The sequence below is a fragment of the Erpetoichthys calabaricus genome, chromosome 14, assembly GCF_900747795.2.
Source record: "Erpetoichthys calabaricus chromosome 14, fErpCal1.3, whole genome shotgun sequence".
Lineage (NCBI taxonomy): Eukaryota > Metazoa > Chordata > Cladistia > Polypteriformes > Polypteridae > Erpetoichthys > Erpetoichthys calabaricus.
The window spans coordinates 40,180,093-40,204,909 of NC_041407.2; the positions used below are offsets into that span (position 1 = coordinate 40,180,093).

At 35.4% G+C, this 24,817-nt stretch overlaps 1 protein-coding gene across 3 annotated transcripts in view; it reads right to left on the reverse strand.

Annotated features, from left to right (window-relative positions):
- The window catches only part of LOC114665083 (zinc transporter ZIP11-like), a 1,034,136-nt gene that overhangs the window by 869,273 nt on the left and 140,046 nt on the right, over positions 1-24,817 (reverse strand). For all 3 annotated transcript variants that reach the window (XM_051936341.1, XM_051936342.1, XM_051936343.1), the window contains one exon: positions 21,717-21,875. In XM_051936341.1, coding sequence (XP_051792301.1) covers positions 21,717-21,875 — 159 coding nt within the window. The remainder of the gene's footprint in view (positions 1-21,716; positions 21,876-24,817) is intronic.

Below are 24,817 nucleotides of genomic sequence, written 5' to 3' on the forward strand. Positions count from 1 at the left end.
TCCAAACTAGAATGAGAGTTTATTTTCTTACAATGATATAAATTGCCATGAATCAGACAAAGTGAGATAGAGAAATGTACAATAACATTAAAAATTCTTTGAGGACAAATATCTTGAAATCTCTAAGGTACCATTGGTGACGCTTCCATCGTGTCTCTAAAATATGCATTTTTCAATATATTTATTTCTTTGAAATTTTTGTAGGTTTTTTAGAAATAATTAACTGTTATGGGTACAATAAACTTTTAATGTCTCAAATCAGGATCAGGCATGATTTCTGTTTTGTGCCATTCCTGGCAGAAGAGGTTGCAACTTACCACAACCCAGAACAGGACAAAGCAGAATTAGATATGGACAGACAGTGGTACATGCAAAGCTGTGTTATGTCTGTACCAGTAAGAACTGAGGGCCTATAACGTAGTGATCTGCCTGTAGATGATTAAGAATTATTGTCCTTTGAAGACTACTGTCACTGACAAGAAGACTATGCTTTGTCAATGACTGTAGTACAACTATGTCTAGTTGGTTAGTTTAACAGATAGTGTGCTCCAAATTTCACAGAAACGGTAAAACCCACTATTACTGCAAAAAAAATCTATACATAATATACTTCTCATTTGATCATTATGCCTGAGTGGCAGGCTAATCATTATGCACTAGATTTAGAAAATACTCTGAATCATTCACTTTTTTACATTGTGCTATGTTGTAACCTTCTACTAAAATCAATTAAATTATTTTTTTTCTCCACATCCTGCAACACGCAATACTGCAGAATGACAAAGTAAAAACAGGATTTAAGAGGCAAATTTCAAAAAAATAAAAAATCTTAAGTATCACAGTAATACAAGTATTTATATCGTCTGCTGTGACACCTGAAATTTGGCTCAGGTCAATCCCATTCTATTAATTATTATTTCTGCACTTTGTTTGGAGTCAACCTGTGGTCAATACAATTAATTGAACATGAGTAGGAAAGCCACACACCTGTCTAAAGAATGTCCCAAACTTGCCAATATGTGCAAGAGCAATAACCAAGCTATGGGTCGAAGGAACTCCCTGTTGAGTTTAGAGACAGGATTGTGCAAAGGCACACATCTGGAATGCTGCCAAAAATCATGCAGGATTAAAAATTACCAAGGGAACAGTTGCTTTAATAATTCTTAAACAGAAGAAGTTCGGGAACAACTATGACTGTTCCTAGATTTGGACTCCCAGCCAAACTAAGCAATCATGGGTCATGTGATAAGAGAGGTGACCAAAAACCTAATGGTTACTCTGGCTGAGCTCCAGAGCAAGTTAGAAACTTGCAGAAGGACAACTATCACTGCAACACTCCACTGATTTGGGCTTTATGACAGAGTAGCCAGACATAAGCTTCTCCTCTTTAAAATACACATGGAAACCTGTTTGTAGTTTGCAACAGCACTCCTAAATGACTCTCAGACTGTGAGAAGCACGATTCTCTGATCTGATGAAACCAATATTAGCATTATGTCTGGAGGAAACCAGGCACTGCTCATTGCCTATGCAATTCCAACAGTTAAGCATGGTGGTGGCAGCATCATGCTAGCAGGGGTGTCAAACTCCAGTCCTGGAGGGCCACTGTGGCTGCAGGTTTTCATTCTAACCTTTTTCCTAATCAGTGACCAGTATTCACTGCAAATTAACTCCTTTTCCCTTCATTTTAATAACCCTGTTTTTAAGGATTCAGTCCTCTGAATTGATTCTTTTCTTCATTAAATGACAGCCAAACAGAAATGAGATGTGAAACGAGCCAGCAGATGACCGGCTAAATCAGGGCTTCAAACTCCAACCAATTTCACTCCAACCACTTTCTTAATGTTAATGTCTTGCTGTTAATTAAACCTGCTATTTAATTCCACAGCTTATTGTTGCTCTCATTCTGCCACAGCAGACATTTACAAAACTGTTGATTTTTTTTCTAAGAACATTGTCAAAATGTTTTGGTGACCTGAGAGATCAACATTACTGAGACCTAATTAAATAAAACGAAACAACAAAGGGACCTAAGTCAGGTTAATTAAAACTAAGGTTAAAAAAAAAAGTTAACTGGCAGCAAAAACTGGTCGCTAATGAAGATATTGGTAAGAATAAAACCTGCAGCCACTATGGCCCACCAGGACTGGAGTTTGACACCTGTGTGCTATGGGGTTGTTTTTCAGTAGCAGAGAGTGGGAGAAAAGATGGCATTGAAAGGATGCTAAGCAGGGTAATGTACAGGGATATCCTTAATTAAAGTGTCCCAACAACACAATGACTCTAAGCACAAAGCAAAGACAACACAGTAGTGGATGAAGGACAACTTGCATTGATAACTGTCTGGATGGTCTTTATTAACTTTGGCACACAGAATCTGACATCCGTTTTTCCCAAAAATAAACTGAAACATGGACTCATCTGACCACAGAACCCGTTTCCATTGTCTTTCAGTACATCTCGGATGAGCTTGGGCCCAGAGAACTCACAAATGTTTCTGAACAAAATTGATGTATGGCTTCCTCTTTGCATAATACGGCTTCAGCAAGCATTTCTTGATGCAGTGGCAGAATGTTTTAAGAGAAAATGATTTCCCAAAGTACTCCCAAGCCCATGTGGCTATGTCCGAATTGGCAGCATGACAGTTTCTAATGCAATACTGCCTAAGGGCTCGAAGGTCATGCACATTCAGCAGTGGTTTCCGCCCTATGCCTTTACACAAAGGGATTTCTCCTCACTCCCTGAATCGTTTCACAATGTTATTAACTGTAAATGGTGATAGACTTAAATTCTTTGCTATGTTGCACTGAGAAACATTGTTTTTAAATTGACAGATAATTCTCTCACAAAGTTCAAAACAAAGTGGTGAGCCACAAACCATCTTTGCTTGCAAACAATGAGCCTTTGGTGGATGCTCTCTTTATACCCAATCTTGATATCCACACCTGTTACCAGTTAACCTGCTAATTGAGGAACCTTACAGAATGTTACTTCTATAACCTTTACAGTCTCTTTGCCTCTGTCCCAACTTTTTTGGAGTGTCTTGCAAGCATCAATTTCTAAATTTGTTTATGTTTAAAAAAAGAGAATTACGTTTGTCAGTAAAAACAAAGAAAATCTTTTCTTTGTTCTTTTGCCTGTTAAATAAAGGTTCAAGTGAATTACCAAATTACAGATTTTAGTTTTTACTACCATTTTCAGAAAATGTCCCAACTCTATTGGAAATGTTTTTCAAGTGGAATTTGAAGTTTGAGTTTAGTTTGAATTATTTGGGTAGCAGAGTGTTAACAAGCATTACAAAAGTTAAGAGGCACTTCAGCGTTGATTACATTAATCAGTAATACATTCATTATTTGTTTAAAAAATAGGTTTAAGTTTGAAAAAGATAATACATATGCAGTATACTAATATTTAGTGATATAGTTGGAATTTTCAGTTATACAGAGATATGGATTTGAGGCCATAACTCACCACTCCAGGCCTAAGCACTTTCTTCTGTTACTTCAAGTGCTGCTTTTCGGCCTTAATTTTTAATGGGAGACCTAAGAGCGACTTAAGAACTTAAAGGGAGACCTGGGAGTGGCTTCCTTTCATTTAAACCACTTGGTGTTATTTCACCTCAGTATAACAGGTTTTACTGCCTTGGGGGATTTTCACCATTGTGTTTATAAGAATCATATGTTCATTATGTACAGCCTTTATCTTACCATGTCCATGCGTGAAATTTATTCACTGTCATTTTCTGCTAGATAATGAAATGTAAAAAGTGCTTAGAAGCAAGCATTTCCACATAAATTGGGAAATAAGATATCTTAACTTATACAAATACTTTAAAGCTACTTTCATGGCAACATAATTTTCAAATCAGGCTTGTAACATGTGCTGTTGTGAGATATATGTTTGCATTACTATATAGAGAAAATATATATGGATAATGACACTTACTGACGGGTAATATTTATTGGACATGTCAAATTAATTCAAATTTCAAATCTCACAATCAACTGACACTTTAATGTTCCAAATGTCTCCTTCCATTTTTTTTATATAAGTTCCAACTCTAAGGCTACTTCTGTGTAATAAAATGTATTCATTTAAGATTATTCTATTATTTCAGGATTCCTGTAAAACCCCACTCATTGTGTTGTTTTCAAGGTGTGGAAAAATAATGATATGACTTTGTTAGATGTTATTGCTTAGCCTGTGTACTAAACCAGAACTGGCCAATGAACAAGACAGATAGTATCTGCACTAATTACCAGTACCCACAACTGGAGGTGGCATTCCATTATCTCCCATACTAATCATATATGTGTGTGCTTTCATTAATTTTTTCAAATTTTAGTTTTTATACTAATGAACATTACTTTGGATTTAAAAACCCAAAAATGACTCATTTTAGGGTTTGCCAATTGAAGTATGCGGTTTTCACAGCCCCTTTAACTATGGGTCACAGCGCTTATGTGCTTCTATATAAATCATTCAAGACTCTATCTTAACAGTCGTCTGCCTTGTGCTTCAAACAAATAAGCTGAACCACACTGATATCCGGCCAATGAAAAAATCTAAGTAAACACATTTTATTTTAGCGTGAACATAATTCATTACTTTTCTAGAACAGCCTGTCTATAGATTATCCAGAAAGAAAACTGATGGATAGTTGAATAGAGAACTGTAGCCATGTCTAATACATTAAAGTGAATGAAACGCTTCCATTCCTTTACTGTTCAGCATTAAAAAGAAATTAATTTTGCTATTTGTAACTCACCAATTCAAATGTATGAAAAAAGTTAAAGCAATTACAAGTCACAATTAATTCAACACATCATCATGCTCTCAAAGCAAACACAAATCATGTAACTTTATTTTTCATCTAATTCAAAATGGGATAAATATGGCAATAACGAAAGTCTTATTGCCTTGACAGAGCTGTATGATTATCACCTTTGTTAAGTTAGACCAAGTGTGATTTTTAAATAAAACGAGGCTGTAATAATCTTCCCTTCTACTGATAGACCATTTTCAGATATATCTGGTATTAATAAAAAAAAATCTTAAGTTCTTTGATCTTAAAGGATAGTAAAAAGACACTACTGGATTAGGAGGTCATATGTCCATTTTGGAAATCTAAATTGATTAAGCTTTATCAAGTTCAAGAATCTGTAAACATGTTCAGTACATATATTTAAGCATTCTTGAAGTTTTTTACTACTTTGTCTATGAATGTGCTAATTTCATTGCTCTGTTTTAAAAAATTTCCACTTCAACCTACATGTATTTTACTATTAAATACACATTGAAAAATATGCATGTACCATTTGAAATTTCTGTAAAAATGTATGATTATTAAACAGTGAATAATTTATCAAAGCACTGCTGATGCCAAATACAGTCTATCTCAACAATACAGTTAGGTCAATAAATATTTGGACAGAGACAACTTTTTATCTAATTGTGGTTCTGTACATTACCACAATGAATTTTAAATGAAACAACTCAGATGCAGTTGAAGTAAAGACTTCAAAAAAGTTTGTCGTTTAGGTATGTGTTCAAAATTTTTTGCATTTCCTATCATCCTACACTTACATAGATCTTTGTAGACAGGGAACAAACATGAAATGCATGTGTTCCAAATAACAATATATTATTTAGCCTATACAGCTCTAGGTACTACCTCACACCCTGATAAACAAGGCTTGAGCTGGGAGAGCGATTTTTGCAGTTTTTACGGCAGTGGGAGGATGGGATAGTAGCCTGCTTCTTGCAAAACAAAAGGCACTGACTGAGAGGTGCGCATGGATTTAAGGTGGGCTGGGTTTACGAGTTTTTCGTAGGCTTTGGTAATTCTAGTGTTAAGAATATATGTAGTGGTTTCTTTGGTATCAGCCTGGTCTCTTCTATGGGAAGCCCAAGAGAGCAAGGCAACATGATGATGCAGCTAGGGGGCAGACGTAGTTTTATAACAGACAAAGCTACTGATAGAATGAGCAGCATCAACATTTTGTTTATTGGTTTAGATTCCTGTTTTTGAGATGGTGTTCTGTTTCTGATTTTTGTGATATATTGGATTAGTTTGCATTAGGAAACACGTTTTTTTTCCTGCATTGCCTTTTTGTTAATCTAAAAACAAATTTTTTACTTTGTATTTGTTTTTTCTTTTGGAGCAGACATTTTTAAACTGTTTTCTATTTTGACCTAAATGGGTGTTTTTAAACTTTAAAAGCCTTTGACCTAATCAAAGCACCGTGATGTCCCTACATTGATGGATTAAAGACCAGAAGTCCACGTGACCATCATCATCAAGTCCTTCCATGAGAACCCTGAATACAATGAGGACTGATTGATGTAATTTATGTTAGGTAGAATGCCTAGAGGGGGCTGGACGGTTTCATGGCCTGGAACCTGTGCAGATTTCATTTTTTCTACAGCCATCTGGAGTTTTTCTTGTTTTTTCTATCCTCCCTGGCCATCGGACCTTACTTTTATTCTATGTTAATTAGTGTTCTCTTATTTTAATTCTTATTTGACGTTGTTTCTCTTTCTTCATCATGTAAAGCACTTTGAGCTACATTCTTTGTATGAAAATGTGCTATATAAATAAATGTTGTTGTTGTTGCCCCATTTCTAGGCCTCTACAGGCTAGAACCTGGACTTTTGACTCAGAATACCTAGGATGTGGCCAATTTAGAGGGCCCAGACCTGAAGTAATGGCTGATTTTTTATTTTTTTCTAAGCTTGGTCTCAATTTTTCTGCTTTATTATGGCAAGAGTTACAACAATATATTAACTATAAAATGACATGAAACACCAAAGGTAAACAAACTATTGACTGTATGGGATAAACGTTTGGCTACATTTGTCAACTTTTTTCATCTGTCCTCCTACCAATGTTTCCTATGATATAGAATAATAGTGAGTAATATTACCTTAAATGTCCTAATTGTAGTTAGTTCTGCCACCCCGACTACAAGTGTTAGGCATAGCGAAAGAATTATGTTGCTGTGTCTTTTACTCTGTCTACAAAACTCTGCTACTGTATATGCTCTCTTTGTGATTAAATATGTCATTCTTTGAATTAAAATAAGCTATTTTCAAAGTATAGTTAATTGGAAGCTAATTGTTTGTTCGTATCTTTTCAATAAGATGTCAGTTTTTGATATAGAGGCATATTTGAAAAAGCTTACTGTATACATTGTTAGCTAAGAAGAGTAGATTGCCATTCACATCAGAATCTTATTCAGGACGATGATGTAGTAAATCTTTAGAGAGAAACAAGGAATCAGCCATTAACCAAAGACACTGAATGCATTCATGAGATAAATATAATTTAAAATGCTAGAAAGTATAAGACAGACAGCAAACTAAAATACTAGAAGTCTAATAGGTATTTATTATGAACAAAGAATAGAAACATATCAATACTAATTTAGTAAGGACCATTCTTTACAGGCATAGTTCAGCCATCAAAAACCTACAACCACCACAGCCATTCATAATTGAGGTTCATTCTGCCCTAGTAACCAAAAATCCTCATGATTTTCCATTTCTTTTAATAACAGACTTTCACTGTACCCTATAAACCTCCAATCCTTGTAACAACACTTTGAATTATTCTGTACTTAACTCAGTCAAACAGTGCCAAATGTTTACAGCTTTTTACTTGTATTTGACAGGATACTATGCGTAATGGCACCTCAGATGAAAATATAACGCTGTTAAAAGTATCTGGAAGGCCAAAGTTTGTTCTTTGCAAAGAATTGCACTGTGTCTTCCAGGATGGAAATATGTCAAATGCAGAGCAGAATGAGATTTAGAATGTATTTTGTTTGAAAAATTCAAGGAATTGGTTTCACAACTAAATTACCATAATTATACTTAAATTTTTGCCATCCTGTGTTACAGCTCCTGCAAAAAAGGCAAAATCTTTTTTTTCTTTTTTTTTAAAAAGAACATGTTCAACAAGCCATCCCCACCTTGAGGATTCTTTAAGATATTAACTTACATTTGGCTCCAACATCATTACTTAATTTTCTGATTCTTCAAATCCAAGTCCTCAGAATAATTAAGACATAAACCTTTTCGACACCTTTTGTGAAAGTGTTTCTTTGATATTTGGACTTCAGGCTTCACACATTATATACACTTCATGTCTACATTTTGTCAATTATTACCAAAACATGAAAAATGTTTGGTCTCGTCCGTTACAGGAGATGGACGTCTGAAGAGGAGCTCCGCTAGCAGCGGCTTTATTTTCCCACGTATTTATTATTATTTAGAGGTATCTTGTATTTACCCGACCCAAGGAATTTCCACTACAATATATAAACATGAGTAACAAGAAGAGAAGTCAGAAAGAACCGGAAAAGAAACTTAAAGCTGCATCAAAGTCTGGACAGACGTCTGGCCCGAGTACGAGGTATGGTCTCTCAGAGACTGACCTGGAACAGGCAGACGAATGCGCAGACTTCCTAGGACCCCGCTCCACTGCATCGTCTCCTGTCGAGAGTGAAAATGGGAGCGAGGGTGCAAGTGACACAGGTCACGATGGATCGCCGATTTCTGAGGATCATTCAAGACTAGAAAAGGCCCTGCAGTACGTGCTCTCATCTACTCAATGCGAGCCCGCAACATCTGCTTTAACAGGAGCTGCTATACCACTTGCGGAGCACGAAAGCACAAAAGCTGAAGCGAACTGTCCGAACAGAAAGAGATGATCGCTACACTGGCCACGGATATCAAAACACAGGAAATGCATCTATTTAAACGTTTTGATGTGACCTTTAAAGGCATAGTGGGGAAATTAGAGGAACACATTGAAGAAAATAGATCCAAACTGAAAAAACTTGCCGATCAGTTGAATGACGTTAAGCAGGCATTCACGGCTTGAATTGAAACAGCGGAACAATTGGCGTCCAACGCCGATGAAAAAGCTACAGCTGTGAATTCCGAATGCAAAAAACTCGGAGACAGATTTGCGGCCCTGGAAGATGGGTGCAGAAGGAATAATATAAGAATTGAAGGTATGCCTGAGAAACGAGAAAGTTCAAACCCAGTGAAATTTGCAGTAGAATTACTCTCTAAAATAATTGGAGATGACTTTAAATTAGATACCGAGATAGCAGCAGCTTATCGCATACTCAGATCAAACACCTTTAAACCCAGGTCTTTTATTGTTCGCTTCAAGCGATTACGATGTAAGCATGATGTGATGGCACTTCTCAGACACAAGCAAGAGATTATATTTGAAAATAACCTCATTCATATTTTCCCCAACTTCTCACCTTTAACCGCTGTAAAACGCGCAGCCTACTTCGACATTAAAAAGCTGCTACGGAAAGCCGATATAAAATACAGCCTCTTGTATCCCGCCAAACTGAAAGTAGAAGTTCAAGACAAATATTATGTATTTTCAAGCAAGGAGGAAGCTGAAAAGGAATTAAAGAAGCTGTTCCCGACACACTTTTGAAAGTCAATAATGAGCCGTATTCTGTCATGGCATGGGAAGGACTTATCATCTGCTGTCTGATCCACTTTTAAAAAGACGGGTATTGTAATTATACATCCTTTTCTTTGCTTGGACACTATAGGTTTATGTTTTAATTACAGCTATGGAATGTGGAAGTGTGGAAGTAATTAAAGTAGGGTTTTTTTTTTTGTTTTACTACCCTAAAATAGACTGTTTAACATCATACCCTTGGTTAATTGCTATTTCTACTATTGCATTAGGATCTATTATGTTTAACCATGACCATTTTTTAAAATCATTCCCAGAGTTCATTATTTTATTAATCTTAATATCTTAAAATTGCTGAAGATTATATCTTAAGCTTAAAGACTGTTAATGATTATATTTTTGGCAGATAGTATTTTAGCTGCAATAGATATCTCTACTTTGTTTTAATTATCAAATGCCGCTGTTTTGGCTTGTTTTGAACATGCTCTGTCTCTTCGTATGTCAGAGGACTGGGACACTGCGAAGTGGGATCTAGCCTCATGCAGGCAGGCAAAATGGGGTGGGTGGGGGGATAAAGGGGGAGAGAAGGAGAGCAGGCTATATCAAATCTATTCTTCCAATCCTTATAACTATAAATATCAACGTATCAATAGGCTATATGGCAATAACTCGTGGGGAAATTTGAAATTAAGAATAAAACTGCCTCACTACCAGTTAAGACTATAAAATGACATTAAAAACTCAGAATCAATGTCTCCATGATGGGACAGTTAACTTTGTGAGCTAGAATGTTAAAGGCCTGAATCACGAATTAAAGAGAAAGAAAGTATGCTCTCACCTAACAGGCTTAAACGCTAAAATAGTATTTTTACAGGAGACCCACTTACTAAGCAAGGATCAGTCCAGACTACAAAAAGACTGGACTGGCCAAATGTTCCATTCTAGCTTTACAAAGAAAACTAGACGAGTGGGAATTCTCATACACAGAACAGTCCCATTTGTAGCATCAGATGTAGTATCGGACCCTGAAGGGAGATATGTGATGGTCATGGGCAACTTTTTTAACAATAAAATGATTTTGATAAATGTTTATGCACCCAATGTCGATGATAAGGAATTCATGCAAAATCTATTCACATCCATTCCCAATGTGAACACTCATAAAATTATAATGGCTGGGGACTTTAATTGTGTTTTAAATCCACTCTTAGATAGGACTCCCGTCACAGGGGGGACGACATCTAACACTGCAAAGACAATTACACAGTTTGTAACTGACCACAACTTATCAGACCCCTGGAGGTTTCTTAACCCAAACTCAAGAACATATTCGTTCTACTCACCAGTGCATCATAGCTACTCAAGAATTGATAATTTTTTATAGATAATAATTTCTTGCCTATGATTACATCGTGCAAATACGACACAATTGTTATCTCCGACCATGCCCCTCTAGTCTTGGAGCTAAAATCATTAAGCCCCTCACACTCACCTCGCAGATGGCGTCTTAACACTCTTCTATTAGCAGACAAGAACTGCACAGAATTTATATCCAATCAAATCAGCTTCTTCATAGAGACAAACACACCCTCAAAGGTTTCTGCAGGAACACTCTGGGAAACTCTAAAGGCCTTCTTAAGAGGACAGATTATTTCATATCTTTCCCACAGAAATAAATTAGAAACCAAGAAAGTGTCAGAGTTAAGAAGCAAAATTACTAGAATAGATGAAGAACAAGCCAGGCATCCAAGTGAGGCTCTTCATAGGAAAAGGCAGGCTCTGCATACAGAACTCAACATCTTGACAACTAAAGAAGCTGAACAAGTTTTTTATAAGTCAAGACATCATTACTATGAACACGTAGAGAAAGCTAATAACTTTTAGCTCAACAAATCAACAAATCTTCTGAGTTCAAAGAACACAACACACAATCTAATGCATTTCTGGAAACATTACAGACACCACAAATAGATACTTTAAGTGCTGAGGAACTGGATAAACCTCTGACCCTATCAGAATTACTAGATGCTATAAAGTCACTTCAAAGCGGGAAATCAGCAGGCCCTGATGGCTACCCTGTAGAATTTTATAAGAAATTCTCCACTCAGCTAGCTCCCCTCTTATTGGCAACATTTACAGAAGCTAGAGACAATCAAATTCTACCTCAAACTTTTCGCCAAGCATTAATCACCGTCTTTCCTAAACAAAATAAGGACTTGTTACAATGTGCATCATACAGACCAATTTCACTCCTGAATAATGATGTTAAGATACTTTCAAAAATTATAGCTTAAAGCATGTGCTGCCTTCGGTAATATCACAGGATCAAACTGGATTTATTAAAGGCCGACACTTATCTTCCAATCTCCGACGCCTGTTTAATGTAAATTATTCACTAGCAAAGTCAAACACCCCAGAGATATTATTATCACTAGATGCAGAAAAAACATTTGATATGATTGAATGGAGCTACATTTTCACTGCATTGGAGAAATTTGGGTTTGGCCCGAATATGTGTGCATGGATCAAACTCCTGTATACCAATCCAGAAGCTTCAGTTTGTATTAACAATATTTGTTCAGACTACTTTAAGCTAGAACGTGGCACCAGACAAGGATGCCCCTTGTCACCACTGCTGTTTGCAATCGCCATTGAACCACTGGCGGTTCACTGGCGAAATTCTTATCAGATAAAGGGGATTATCAGAGACGGACTGGAACAGAAAATTTCTCTATATGCAAATGATATGGTTTTATATATATCAGACCCAGAAAACACTGTGCCTGCAGTTTTAACAGCACTTACAGAATTTCAAAAGATATCCAGTCTCAGAATTAATCTGAATAAAAGTATACTCTTTCCAGTGAATTCACAAGCTTATAATATTAGATTGGACACCCCACCTTTTACCATAGCAGATCAGTTTAAATACCTAGGGGTAAATATCACAAGTAAACATAAAGCTCTTTATCAACAAACTTTTGCCGTCTGTATGGAAAAAATTAAGCAAGACTTGCATAGATGGTCAACCCTACATCTCACTCTAGCCTGAAGAGTTAACGCTGTTAAGATGAATATCCTTCCTAAACTTCTTTTTTTATTTCAAAACATTCCAATATATATCAATAAATCATTTTTTAAGCAATCAGATTCAACTATAACCTCATTTATTTAGAACTCAAAACACTCACGTATCCGAAGAGCGACCCAGCAAAGACCTCAGGCAGAAGGTGGCATGGCTCTACCTAATTTTCAGTTTTATTACTGGGCAGCAAACATACAAGTCATAAAAACCTGAACACAAATAAATGAACATACACAAGCTTGGTCCGCAATAGAAGTAAAATCCCGTAGTACTTCTTTATACTCCCTGCTCTGCGCTCCAATAAATGCAAGTTATCGCAAATATACTAATAACCCAATTCTGCTTTACTCAGAATATGGAACCAATTTAGAAAGCAATTTAAGATGGAAAATCTTTTGTCTGTGGCACCCCTGCAGGAGAACCACCTCCAGGCATCCAGTTTTTAATACCTGGAAAAGATTTGGGATTAAATTGCTCAGAGATCTTTATATAGACAATATCTTTGCATCCTTTGAGCAATTAGGTTCCAAATTCAACCTCCCAGCTACACATTTCTTTCACTATCTTCAAATTAGAAACTTTGTTAAACAGAAACTGCCCGATTTTCCTCATCTCGTACCCTCCACCATGCTGGAAAAAATACTGCTCAATTTTCGAGGAATTAGACACCATTTCCGCATTATATAAAATTATGATAGAGTCCCTTCCTTTCAAAGATCCAAGAGGACAATGGGAAAAAGATCTCTTAATTAATATATCAGAAAAGGAGTGGAATGTAGTATTGCAGAGAATTCACTCGAGCTCCATATGCGCAAAGCACAGAATTATTCAACTAAAAATTATATATCGAGCTCATCTGTCTCACTTAAAACTGTCCAAAATGTTTCCTGGGCAAGATCCCACCTGCAAACGCTGCAACCAAGCTCCTGCCTCACTGGGTCACATGTTTTGGGCATGCACCAAATTAACATCATTTTGGACCAAAATTTTTAAGTGCCTTTCAGACAGCCTTGGTATCACAGTCCTCCTAACCCATTAACAGCTGTGTTTGGTGTTCTTCCAGATGGATTTGAAGTGGAGAAGGACAAGCAAACTGTGATTGCATTCACTACACTTTTGGCATGCAGACTTATTTTGTTAAATTGGAAGAATCGTAACTCTCCTCTGATAAGTCAGTGGGAAACCAATGTTTTATATTATTTGAAATTGGAAAAAATCAAATTCTCAGTTAGAGGATCTGTACAGAATTTTTTCAGAACCTGGCAGGATCTAATCAATAATATTTTAGAATAAGAAGAAATAATTATTTCCGCATTTCTTTTCCTTCTCCATTTATTTATTTATATATATATATTTTTTTTTTTTCCTTGTTTATTTTTGCCCTATTAAAAAGCCCTTAGCAATTCTCCGTTGGCCATGCTCACCTTTTCAAAGGTGGGGTTTGATTTGTCTTCAATCCTTTTTTGTATAAATGGATCTATTTGTATGGAATCTATACTAATAAAAGGCAAAGCCCTGACTGACTGACTGACTGACTGACTGACTGACTGACTCACTCACTCACTCACTCATTCTCCAACTTCCCGTGTAGGTGGAAGGCTGAAATTTGGCAGGCTCATTCCTTACAGCTTACTTACAAAAGTTAGGCAGGTTTCATTTCGAAATTCTACGCATAATGGTCATAACTGGAACCTCTTTTTTGTCCATATACTCTAATGGAGGAGGCGGAGTCACGTATCGCGTCATCACGCCTCCTACGTAATCACGTGAACTGAAAACAAGGAAGAGATTTACAGCACGACTCAAACGCAGGAACGAAGGTAAATGACGTTAATTGTTGAGTGCCTTTTAATACTGTGTAAGCATACATATTAACACATGTGCAATTAAACGTGTGCATTTACGGGGTGATTTCTCAGGCTTAAAAGCTCGCCTTTTATCAAACGCGGGAACGAAGGTAAATGACGTTAATTGCTAAGTGTCTTTTAATACTGTGTAAGCATACATATTAACACATGTGCAATTAAACGTGTGCATTTACGGGGTGATTTCTCAGGCTTAAAAGCTCGCCTTTTATTAAAAAGGTAAATGCAAACTGTTTTCATTCTGAAGGGCACAAACCACATTAGATTTCAGCCGTTAAACGCGCAAAGATGTCGGTACACCAGATAAATAAGCGCAACATATTATCAGTTGTATTGTATGCTTACAATACATATAGAAATGTGTTAATCGCTAACTAATAGTATGGGATGGTGTTTTTCGACTCGCGCCTTGATTTAAACGATTGCATGTCTTGGTGGGTTTGCGTAGCTTATTGTCAATATCTTTACACCTCTTTTTAAGACTTATTGACTGAAACGGGCTTTCACGAAAAAAGTTAGGGCTTTGCTACAGGATACACCCTCCACAAGTTAAGCAAGTAAAAATAAAGGTATATATTTCTGTTTTATTTAAACCTTTTAAGTTCGTATGCATAGCCCCATTTGGCTGTTTTAGTTTTTTTTTTTCTTTCTTCAGTAATGTTTAATCTCCTTAAAGAAAAACAACATATGCATTTTACTTTTTTTGTATCTCTTTAGTAATATTTTAGTGTAAAAGGATAACCAGTATTTAAACCTTTTATGTTACTTTATAAAGTTATTTTACACAATGTTGAAAAAGTAATAACAAAGCTACATATTTTGGCAGCTGCTGCTTTAATTTTCAATGAAATGAAAAAAGCTCTCCAAGAGAAAACCTCAATGAAGAAGAAACAGCTTGCACTATCTAAAAAGGAGAAACCCTCATTTATAAAGGTTTGCTGCAGATGACTTAACTGAAAATAAATTAATAGTTCCTATGTGTATAATACATATTTATCTTTTTGACTTATGCCTTTATTCCAGCAACTTGCAACATCTGAGGTACAATTTGTTGCATTACTTTTGTTTTTTGCAGCACAGGCAGGTGAAGTGACTTCCTCAGGGTCACACAGTGGTGTCAGTACCAGGATTTGAACTGACAAGCTCCGGGTTTGCTGAAATATTACTGAAGAAAGAAAAAAAACGAAAACGGGCAAATGGGGCTATGCATACAAATGTCCATCCATCCATTATCCAACCCGCTATATCCTAAATACAGGAGCCAATCCCTGCCAACACAGGGCACAAGGCAGGAAACAAACCCCGGGCAAGGTGCCAGCCCACCGCAGGGCGCACACACCCACACACAGCCACACACCACGGACAATTTAGAATCGCCAATGCACCTAACCTGCATGTCTTTGGACTGTGGGAGGAAACCGGAGTACCCAGAGGAAACCCAGACAGACACGGGGAGAACATTCAAACTCCACGCAGGGAAGCGAACCCGGGTCTCCTAACTGGCACCTTTCACTGCACCACCATACCACCCGCATACAAACTTAAAAGGTTTAAATAAAACAGAAATATATACCTTTATTTTTACTTCCTTAACTTGTGGAGGGTGTATCCTGTAGCAAAGCCCTAACTTTTTTCATGAAAGCCCCTTTCAGTCAATAAGCCTTAAAAACAGGTGTAAAGCTAAACTTGCAGCACCGCTATTCAATTACACTTGCCTAACGCCTCTCCTAAGGGGAGATACTGTGGGATCTGGGCATCCGTCTAAGCACCAATCACAGGCCCGATTAGAAAGCGGGAAGCTGTGATTTGTCGTCTCCCTCCCATGTAACAATCACAGCCCGTGTTACAACGCACTATGTATGTATGTGTATATGTATATATGTGTATGTGTGTGTGTATGTATGTGTGTATATATATGTTGATATATATATATATATATATATATATATATATATATATATATATATATATATATATATATATATATATATATATGTAGATATGTGTATATGTAGATATGTATATATATGTATATGTATATATATGTTTACATAACCTCTTTAACACACTACTTCTCCACTGCGAAGCACGGGTATTTTGCTAGTGATTACAATAAAATTAATAAATAAAGTTAAAAAAAAAAAAAAAACATGAAAAATGTTTGTTTTAATGATGTGTTTACATAGAATGTTGTAGACACGGAACACACATGAAATGCATGTGTTCCAAATAACGATATACTATAGTATTTATAAAAGGTGATAGTAGGCTGCTTGCTGCTTATCAACACAATTACAGGACAAAAGACGCTGATGGAGAAGTGTGAAGCGATTTAAGGTGGGACGGATCTACGAGTTTTTTCGTAGGCTCTGGTAATTCTAGTGTTAAGTAACCTGATGAGCATAAAACATAAGAGATTTTACAAACGAAAGGTAACCAAACTATTTACCAGGATCAAATTAACACTTAATAGCTAAAAAGTAGTAGTATTATCATGTGAACAAGTTGCTCCGGTGTCTCATCCAAAAGCTTTATAAAAGCTGTCAAACATCTTCCTTTCCATAAGAATGGGCTGTTTGATCCATAACCTTGTAATCCTTTGTGCAAAGGATTTTTAATTTATAGCTTCCTTTCTTGAATGCTTAATCAAGTGTGTCCAAGTAAGTAATGAACCATTTGACTTATATAAAGAATATAATTCTGAGAACCTGAATTAGGTTCCCACATGGTTATCTTTGTTCAAAATTAAAATGATTTAATTCCCAATTATCTGGAAAACTTCTGGAACTACTATGATTTTTTTTGGTTCTGGTGATGAAAACTACCTACATGAATTGTGAGGAATTTTCCTGGAAGAAGCAGAAATGTAAAACATTTAAGGGAAGTTTTCAAATAACTGTCAGACAATGGAGGGTCAATAATTAATTCAGAATAACCAAAGCACCAAACATACAAAAAAGAAAAAGGAAAAGCAAAAAAAAAAAAGCAAAAACAAAGAGCAATATTCATAGCCTCTACATATTGTGAATAAAATGTGTAGTTTGATTTTATATTGAAAATCTGAAAGAAGAGTTATTATTTTCAGAAGTTTAATGTACAGATGCCTTCTTGAAGTGGCCCTCCTATGGCTCTCATGATTTCACAGGTCACATGGTACATGAATTGACTAGAAACCACACGACACCACAATGGAAAACAGACAGAAAGGTTTGACATTCACAAAAAGACCAACAAATAATAGTTTCACAATACTGTCACAGAAAAAAAAATAAGCACCACAACCAACAATAAATATTCAAATATTTTAAAACATTAAAGAAAACTAATCAGGACATTAATTTGTGGTCTCTCACAGAAATACAGAGTCTACACATAACCTTCTTTGATTTATATTTAACAGCTTTTACAGCATTTCCTAATATATATTTTTTCTTTTTTAACTGCTTCTGTGCACTGCATGAACTACAAGATTGTTCAGTTAGCAAACTATCCTTCCACAAGGTCAGTGGTGTTTTTGTATTTGTAATTAATGATCCCTTTACCAGTGAATTGCTTGTTTTAAATTTCTAAGTGTTTTGTCATTTTTTATAATTGTCCTGGCCTTTTTTAATTTTTTGCATTGGCAAACTTTATAACTTTAATTACTGTTCCCTTTTGATCTTACATGGTACTCAGCAATTCCCATAACAACAGGACAGTCCCTCTCAGCGTGCAGGTTAAGTATCTATTAAAATGAAATAAATACCTCCCTACCCACACTTATATAGGGACAAATTTAGACTTTCCGACAAATCTTTGGGGATGTGGGAATAAAACCACAGTACCCAGAAAAAAAAACCCATGTAGGCATTGTGACAGCATGCAGACTCCTCACAGACAATAGACCGGTGCCAGATTCAGACCGAAGATGCTGGATCCATAAAGCAGTAATGCTAATGACTACCCTTGAGTGCCATAAAAAAGCAATTTTCCCAAAAGTACTTCATATGGATCATGTGCCCACTTGTGATAAAAGTGGGGTATTTTACAATTAAAAAGAGCTTGTAGCAGCTTGTCATAGCACACTCCAGAGAACAAGATTAGTCACAGATTCTCAGGCTGGGTTTTCCAAATTGGATCATGAAATAATGCAGTAAATATTCTTGTAGTTCTCAAGTAAAAATCTTAAACTGTTTAAAGCACATCCATAGATGCTCTTCCAGTAAAAAGAAAAACAAAACATGTACAGAAAATAATTCAAACAAAACAATACAACATAGCTATACAGTATAATACTCCAACAATTAACATAAAAATCTTTTTGCTAAAAATATCAATCATACTAACAACATTCTGTAATTTTAAGAGAAAAATACAAAAAGAGTAATGCTTTTACACTACTCCAACATATAAATATTTATTTATGTTCCATAAATAAGGTCTGTGCTGTCATTGCGCCAGAAATTTTTGCTTTAAACTAAATGCTTTAAAGAAGACATATGGTGTATAGTACCAATATATGGGATACTATACAATTTGCATTTCTAATCGTAATTAGCATACTGTAAATAATTTTAACTTTAAACTAATTAACAATGTCCTTACTGTTAATTACTAACTGTGGCAGTATTTCCAACCTGATCCCATAACAACATAGTCCATGTAAAACTGGTCAGTGAATGCTTTACAAGTTCAAACAAATGCCTACAATGAAGCACTGAATCATCTACACAATGTAACAAAATAATAAAAAAGATACACAACTATACTTTTATTAATTGTGTGAATCTGTTACATATAAAATACATAAACCACCAGGCTATGACTCCTATGCCACCTTTTTAGAAGCAAGTCATTTTATTAACAACAGTGGCTGCTGAAAACATATCAGGGAAAATAACAACACTAAAGTTATCAGAGACAATTTAATATTTTTTCTCAGAAAGATAATTCTAATGCTGATACTATAACAATTTTCCATAGCAGATCATTACTTTCTCTTCTCTTGCCCACACTTAAAATTTTGGTTAAGTCCCAGGCTGTGAGTGGACTCAAACAATTACTCAGACATAGAGACGTGAAAGCTGGCAACAGAACAGCTTAATGAGTCTCTGTAGTTGGACACCAAAGCAGCACAGAGAAAACAGCAATCTACATCTCTGACTGCAGATGCATGAGGGAATAATGAACAAGCACAAAAGGTTAAATAAAACAAGAACCAAAAGGCATGCCAGGTAAAAAAAATTAATGTTTCAGAAACAAAGCCACAATTTAAGTCTACAAAAAGTTTCAACATGCCAGAGTGATATACTTTATCCCTAGAGAAGACACTGAGACCCCATAAATTCTGGACTCCCTTGTTTTTTTACATGTATTTAGAAAAAAAGTGTGTACATGAAGCTAGGTTTTAAATGGAGCTGCAATACTACATGACTGCTTATATTTTAAGAATAGCGTATAAGTAATGATTTTCCCTAAAATTAACTGTTGAGAAGATGAAAACAGAAAGAAAGGCAGTCACAGTGAAGAATAGGGCTGTCAAATTATCTAAACTTCTGATGAAAATATCCTTATTAAAAATAAGCATACATTCAAATATAGTATATTTGAACGTAGGTTAAATATTCTGATGCTATATATACAGTACATGTGTATAATATGTGTTTTATTTATTTTTATTATTAGTATTTGTACTTTTTTTGCTCATGGTGTATTTGGAACAGATGACTACTTATATTTTTCATTTGTTATTTGTGTCCCAGGAGCTATCACTCACAGAACACTATATCTAACATTGAACAATATAATCCATGGAGATTTATTCATATTTTTAAGTAGCACGTAAGTTTATTGATGAAATAGCACAAATTCATTCTGGTGTGAGATTACGTATGTAATCACATGAAACTTTGTATGTCAATTGGTATTAACTGGGATTAATTAGTAACCCAGGCCTACAGAAAGTGAAAAATATGTCTGGCGTCAAGTTTCCCTAGGTACCTTCACCTTGTTTAAGACAGGACAACTGGGTCACAAAGATTAATTATGTCATGATGTTAAATGCAAAGATAAACAGTTCTTAGGTTTTACAAAAGTGAATGCCCGTTGTCTTAAACTGTACTGTAGTTGGAAAGCATAGCTAAAGTCTACTCAGCATACATCAGTCATCACATGGATAGCATGAGACTGATTTGGGAAAATCTCCACCAGAACCTGTTGAGAGATAATAGCTTATACATGAGTGTGAGACTTGAAGATGACACATAAGGCCCTAGAAAAGTATTTTTGTCAAAAAAACCCAAAACAAAAGAAAATCTGTGTATAAAACTGATTATGGGAAGGTTTAGTGTGCATATGATGTTTTTTCCAACATTTGTTTTGGTAACTGTGTCTAGCTACACCCTTCTACAAGTCATAAATAAACTAACCTTAACTTCAAACTGATGCAACCTAAAAAAACACAGCAGATAATCTGGGTTTGTTTTATACTCCCTAATTACTTTAATTCATTCTTTAATTTCAATTATGACAATTCTTCTTTACTGTAGAATAAGTCCAACTTTTTATTTTCTATAGTAAAACTAAAACTTACTGAATGTAAATTCCTTGCATCCAATGCAACTCATTGCAAATGTTATTATCATGTGAAAGAAAGAAAGAAAGAAAGAAAGAAAGAAAGAAAGAAAGAAAGAAAGAAAGAAAGAAAGAAAGAAAGAAAGAAAGAAAGAAAGAAAGAAAGAAAGAAAGAAAGAAAGAATATGATGCAAGCTTTCTGCTTTCTACAGCATGTTATTACAAATACACTACTAGCACATTGGAGTCAGTATTATTATGCTTACTAAAAAGTCAGGTTAAAAAAAAAATTAATTAATTTGGAATTATTACATTTTTTTCTGTCATTTTATATGTGTGTGAAATTACATATAAAATAAAAGCCTATATTATGAAATAAGAGAATGTTAATTCTTAAAACTGATAAAACTAGCATAAAAAAAAAATTAAGATCAGCACTCTTTATTCCTTAAGAGTATATCATATACTTTTCAGTCTTAAGATTCACTTCAGTAGACCGGTTTGTAGCAGTATGAACAGATTACCTTAACTAGAAATATTAAAATACTCTGCATAAACACAAAGTTTTCAGATAAAGAATGTGAACTGGACTTCAATGATTCTGAAATTAAGACAACAATAACCTCATTTATGTCTCTCTAAATGGAATCATTAAATTTTAAAATACTTTGCCATGATCAAAGTTATTATTTTTAAATATTATTTACTCAAGAGATAGTACATTTAAACCAATAAAAAACTATTTACAGATTTGACTCACCAGCACAGGCATTAATAAATCAGCACCATAAACAAATGTAGCTCCTAATAAAAAGCCTACAGCCACTGGGAAAAATGCAAAGGCACCATATTTTCCAGATTCCTCTGCCATTTCAATTGCTGGTGCCAGCAGTGACCAATAGGATGCAGCCAACATTACCTATAAAGAGAAAAATAGATCAATGCTAATATGCAAACATTAATTTTAGCACTTACCATTAATTCCTAGAATTTCTACTTTCTAACCAACATAACATAAAAATCAACTTCAATTTTCATAGCTTGTCAATGCATTAACAGTACATTGCAAATTACACTTAGATAATTAACACAACTTATGAAATGGATCATATTGCAAACCACACCCAAAAGCAATCAAAAATCATTGATTGAATTTTGTACAAGTTAGAAGCTAGGCTGATATTTTGACATTCTTGAAGCTGACAGATTTCATTAAAACATAAACCAAATAATACAATTCAGTGCTCATGAATACAGAATACTTTTGCTAATGACTGTTATTAAATTATGCTTCTGGAAACTTTGTGATTCATATCTTTATAAAACTTCCATTTGTATTTCAATCACAAAAGTTGAGACTTAGTGATGGTACTGGCCAATAATGCCCTTGGACTTGGATTCAAGTCTAAGCTCAAATGAAGCCTACATTTTCTGTAATGTCTGTGCTGCTTTCCCTAATTGACTTACAGTTTCCACTTTTTGGAAAAGTACCAGAGGTGCACTAACCATAATTTTTATTGCTGGCTCCAGTCTCAAATTCTTGGACAGGAAAATCGCTTGATTCTGACACCTACTTGCTATCTGTGTCATGTAGACAATTCAGATCAGTAAAATCATTAACAACACTTTTGATAAAGAGAGTAATAGCTCACAGATAGAGACAAACCAAGGTTTTCTCAGACTTTTTTTCTAAATTCCAATAAAGAATAGCACTTACCTCAAAAGGTTTAATCAATTTGGTCTGCATACTTTTTTATAATATCTGTTTAATATTTCTAATGTTTTTTTATTGAAAACATATTTAGAATATTCTGGCACTAAACTGATACCAAAGCAAATTTACCTAAACAGCATACCTATTGTGTGAAGGTCACTGATATTCTGTTACTGGTTATATATGGTGTATGTATATATATATATATATATATATATATATATATATATATATATATACACATATATATACACAGACACAGACACATACACACACACACACATATATATATATATATATATATACTAATAAAAGGCAAAGCCCTCACTGACTGACTCACTGACTGACTGACTGACTCACTCATAACTAATTGTCCAACTTCCCATGTAGGTGGAAGGCTGAAATTTGGCAGGCTCATTCCTTACAGCTTACTTACAAAAGTTAGGCAGGTTTCATTTCGAAATTCTACGCATAGTGGTCATAACTGGAACCTGTTTTTTGTCCATATACTCTAATGGAGGAGGCAGAGTCACGTATCGCATCATCACGTATTACGCCTCCTACGTCATCACGTGAACTGAAAACAAGGAAGAGATTTACAGCACGAGTCAAACGCGGGAACGAAGGTAAATGACGTTAATTGTTGAGTGTCTTTTAATACTGTGTAATTGTTGAGTGTCTTTTAATACTGTGTAAGCATACATATTAACACATGTGCAATTAAACGTGTGCATTTACGGGGTGATTTCTCAGGCTTAAAAGCTCGCCTTTTATTAAAAAGGTAAATGCAAACTGTTTTTTCTGAAGGTTACAAACCACGTTAGATTTCAGCCATTAAACGCGCAAAAATGTCGGTACACCAGATAAATAAGCGCAACATATTATCAGTTGTATTGTATGCTTACAATACATATAGAAATGTGTGTTAATCGTTAACTAATAGTATGGGATGGTGTTTTTCGACTCGCGCCTTGATTTAAACGATTGCATGTCTTGGTGGGTTTGCATAGCTTTTTGTCAATATCGTTACACCTCATTTTAAGACTTAATTTAAAAAGGTTTTCTTTTCTTCTTAATTAAAATTTAAAAGCAATACTTCACCGCTGCGAAGCCCCTCTAGCACTGACCTCCGAGGTTCGATTACCGTAAGAGAGTGCAGTGAGTGTGTACGCCTGATGAGCCAAGAATAAGGGGGAAACACGTGTCGCGTACTCTTTGCATTATTTGACAGTAAACTATTTTCAACCATTCTATGATCTGCTTCTCACAACTGAAGGCACCGTGGCTGATGTTACCTGACTTGCTGGCCAACCATAAGCGTTACCTGGTAGGTAACCACCCACTCACTTCACTCCCTTACGGGAATCGAACCTCGGACGTCAGCGCTAGAGGCGAAGCCCCTAAAATTGCGCCACGGCATGTGGTTCGTTTATTTGACAGCATGTAGATCGGGGTAATTACATTCACGGCATTCGTAGTCTGATTCACAATCTGATTGTATGGGTGGTTACCTACCAGGTAACGCTTATGGTTGGCCAGCGAGTCAGCTCGAAGTGGTCACTCGAGTGAAGGCAGCTTCACAAAAAAACAGATCCTTAACAAACTGTTATTGGTATATTTTCCCTCAATTTAAAAAGGTTTTCTTTTCTTCTTAATAAAAATTTAAAAGCAGTACTTCGCCGGTGCGAAGCGCATGGATTTGAGCGACTGACGCATACAGACATATTCATGAGTGCAGGTACTTCGGAAAGAAAGCACCGTGTAAACCTAAAGTTTAAATTAAGTTCATAGACCTACAAAAGGTTGCCATTGATTTGAGGCAAGATTGCTTTTCTCCTGTACAACTATACGTTGCATTCTCAAGAGTGTGCTTGCACTGCTTGGTCATATTACAACCGGAGTGCTGAACTCACAACGTGGTATACAAACAGAACTATAACAATCGTAATAAACGAACAAAAAAAAAAGCGAAGAACCCTTGGATTTAATAAAAAGGCTCCTTCTTTGGCGAAGCAACAAAAAAGGAAGACCTTATAAAATAAGGAAGACCTTATAAAACAGCGGAAAAGCTGTGTTAAGGCTGCTTCACAAAAAAACATATCCTTAACAAATTGTTATTGGGATATTTTCCCTCAATTTAAAAAGCT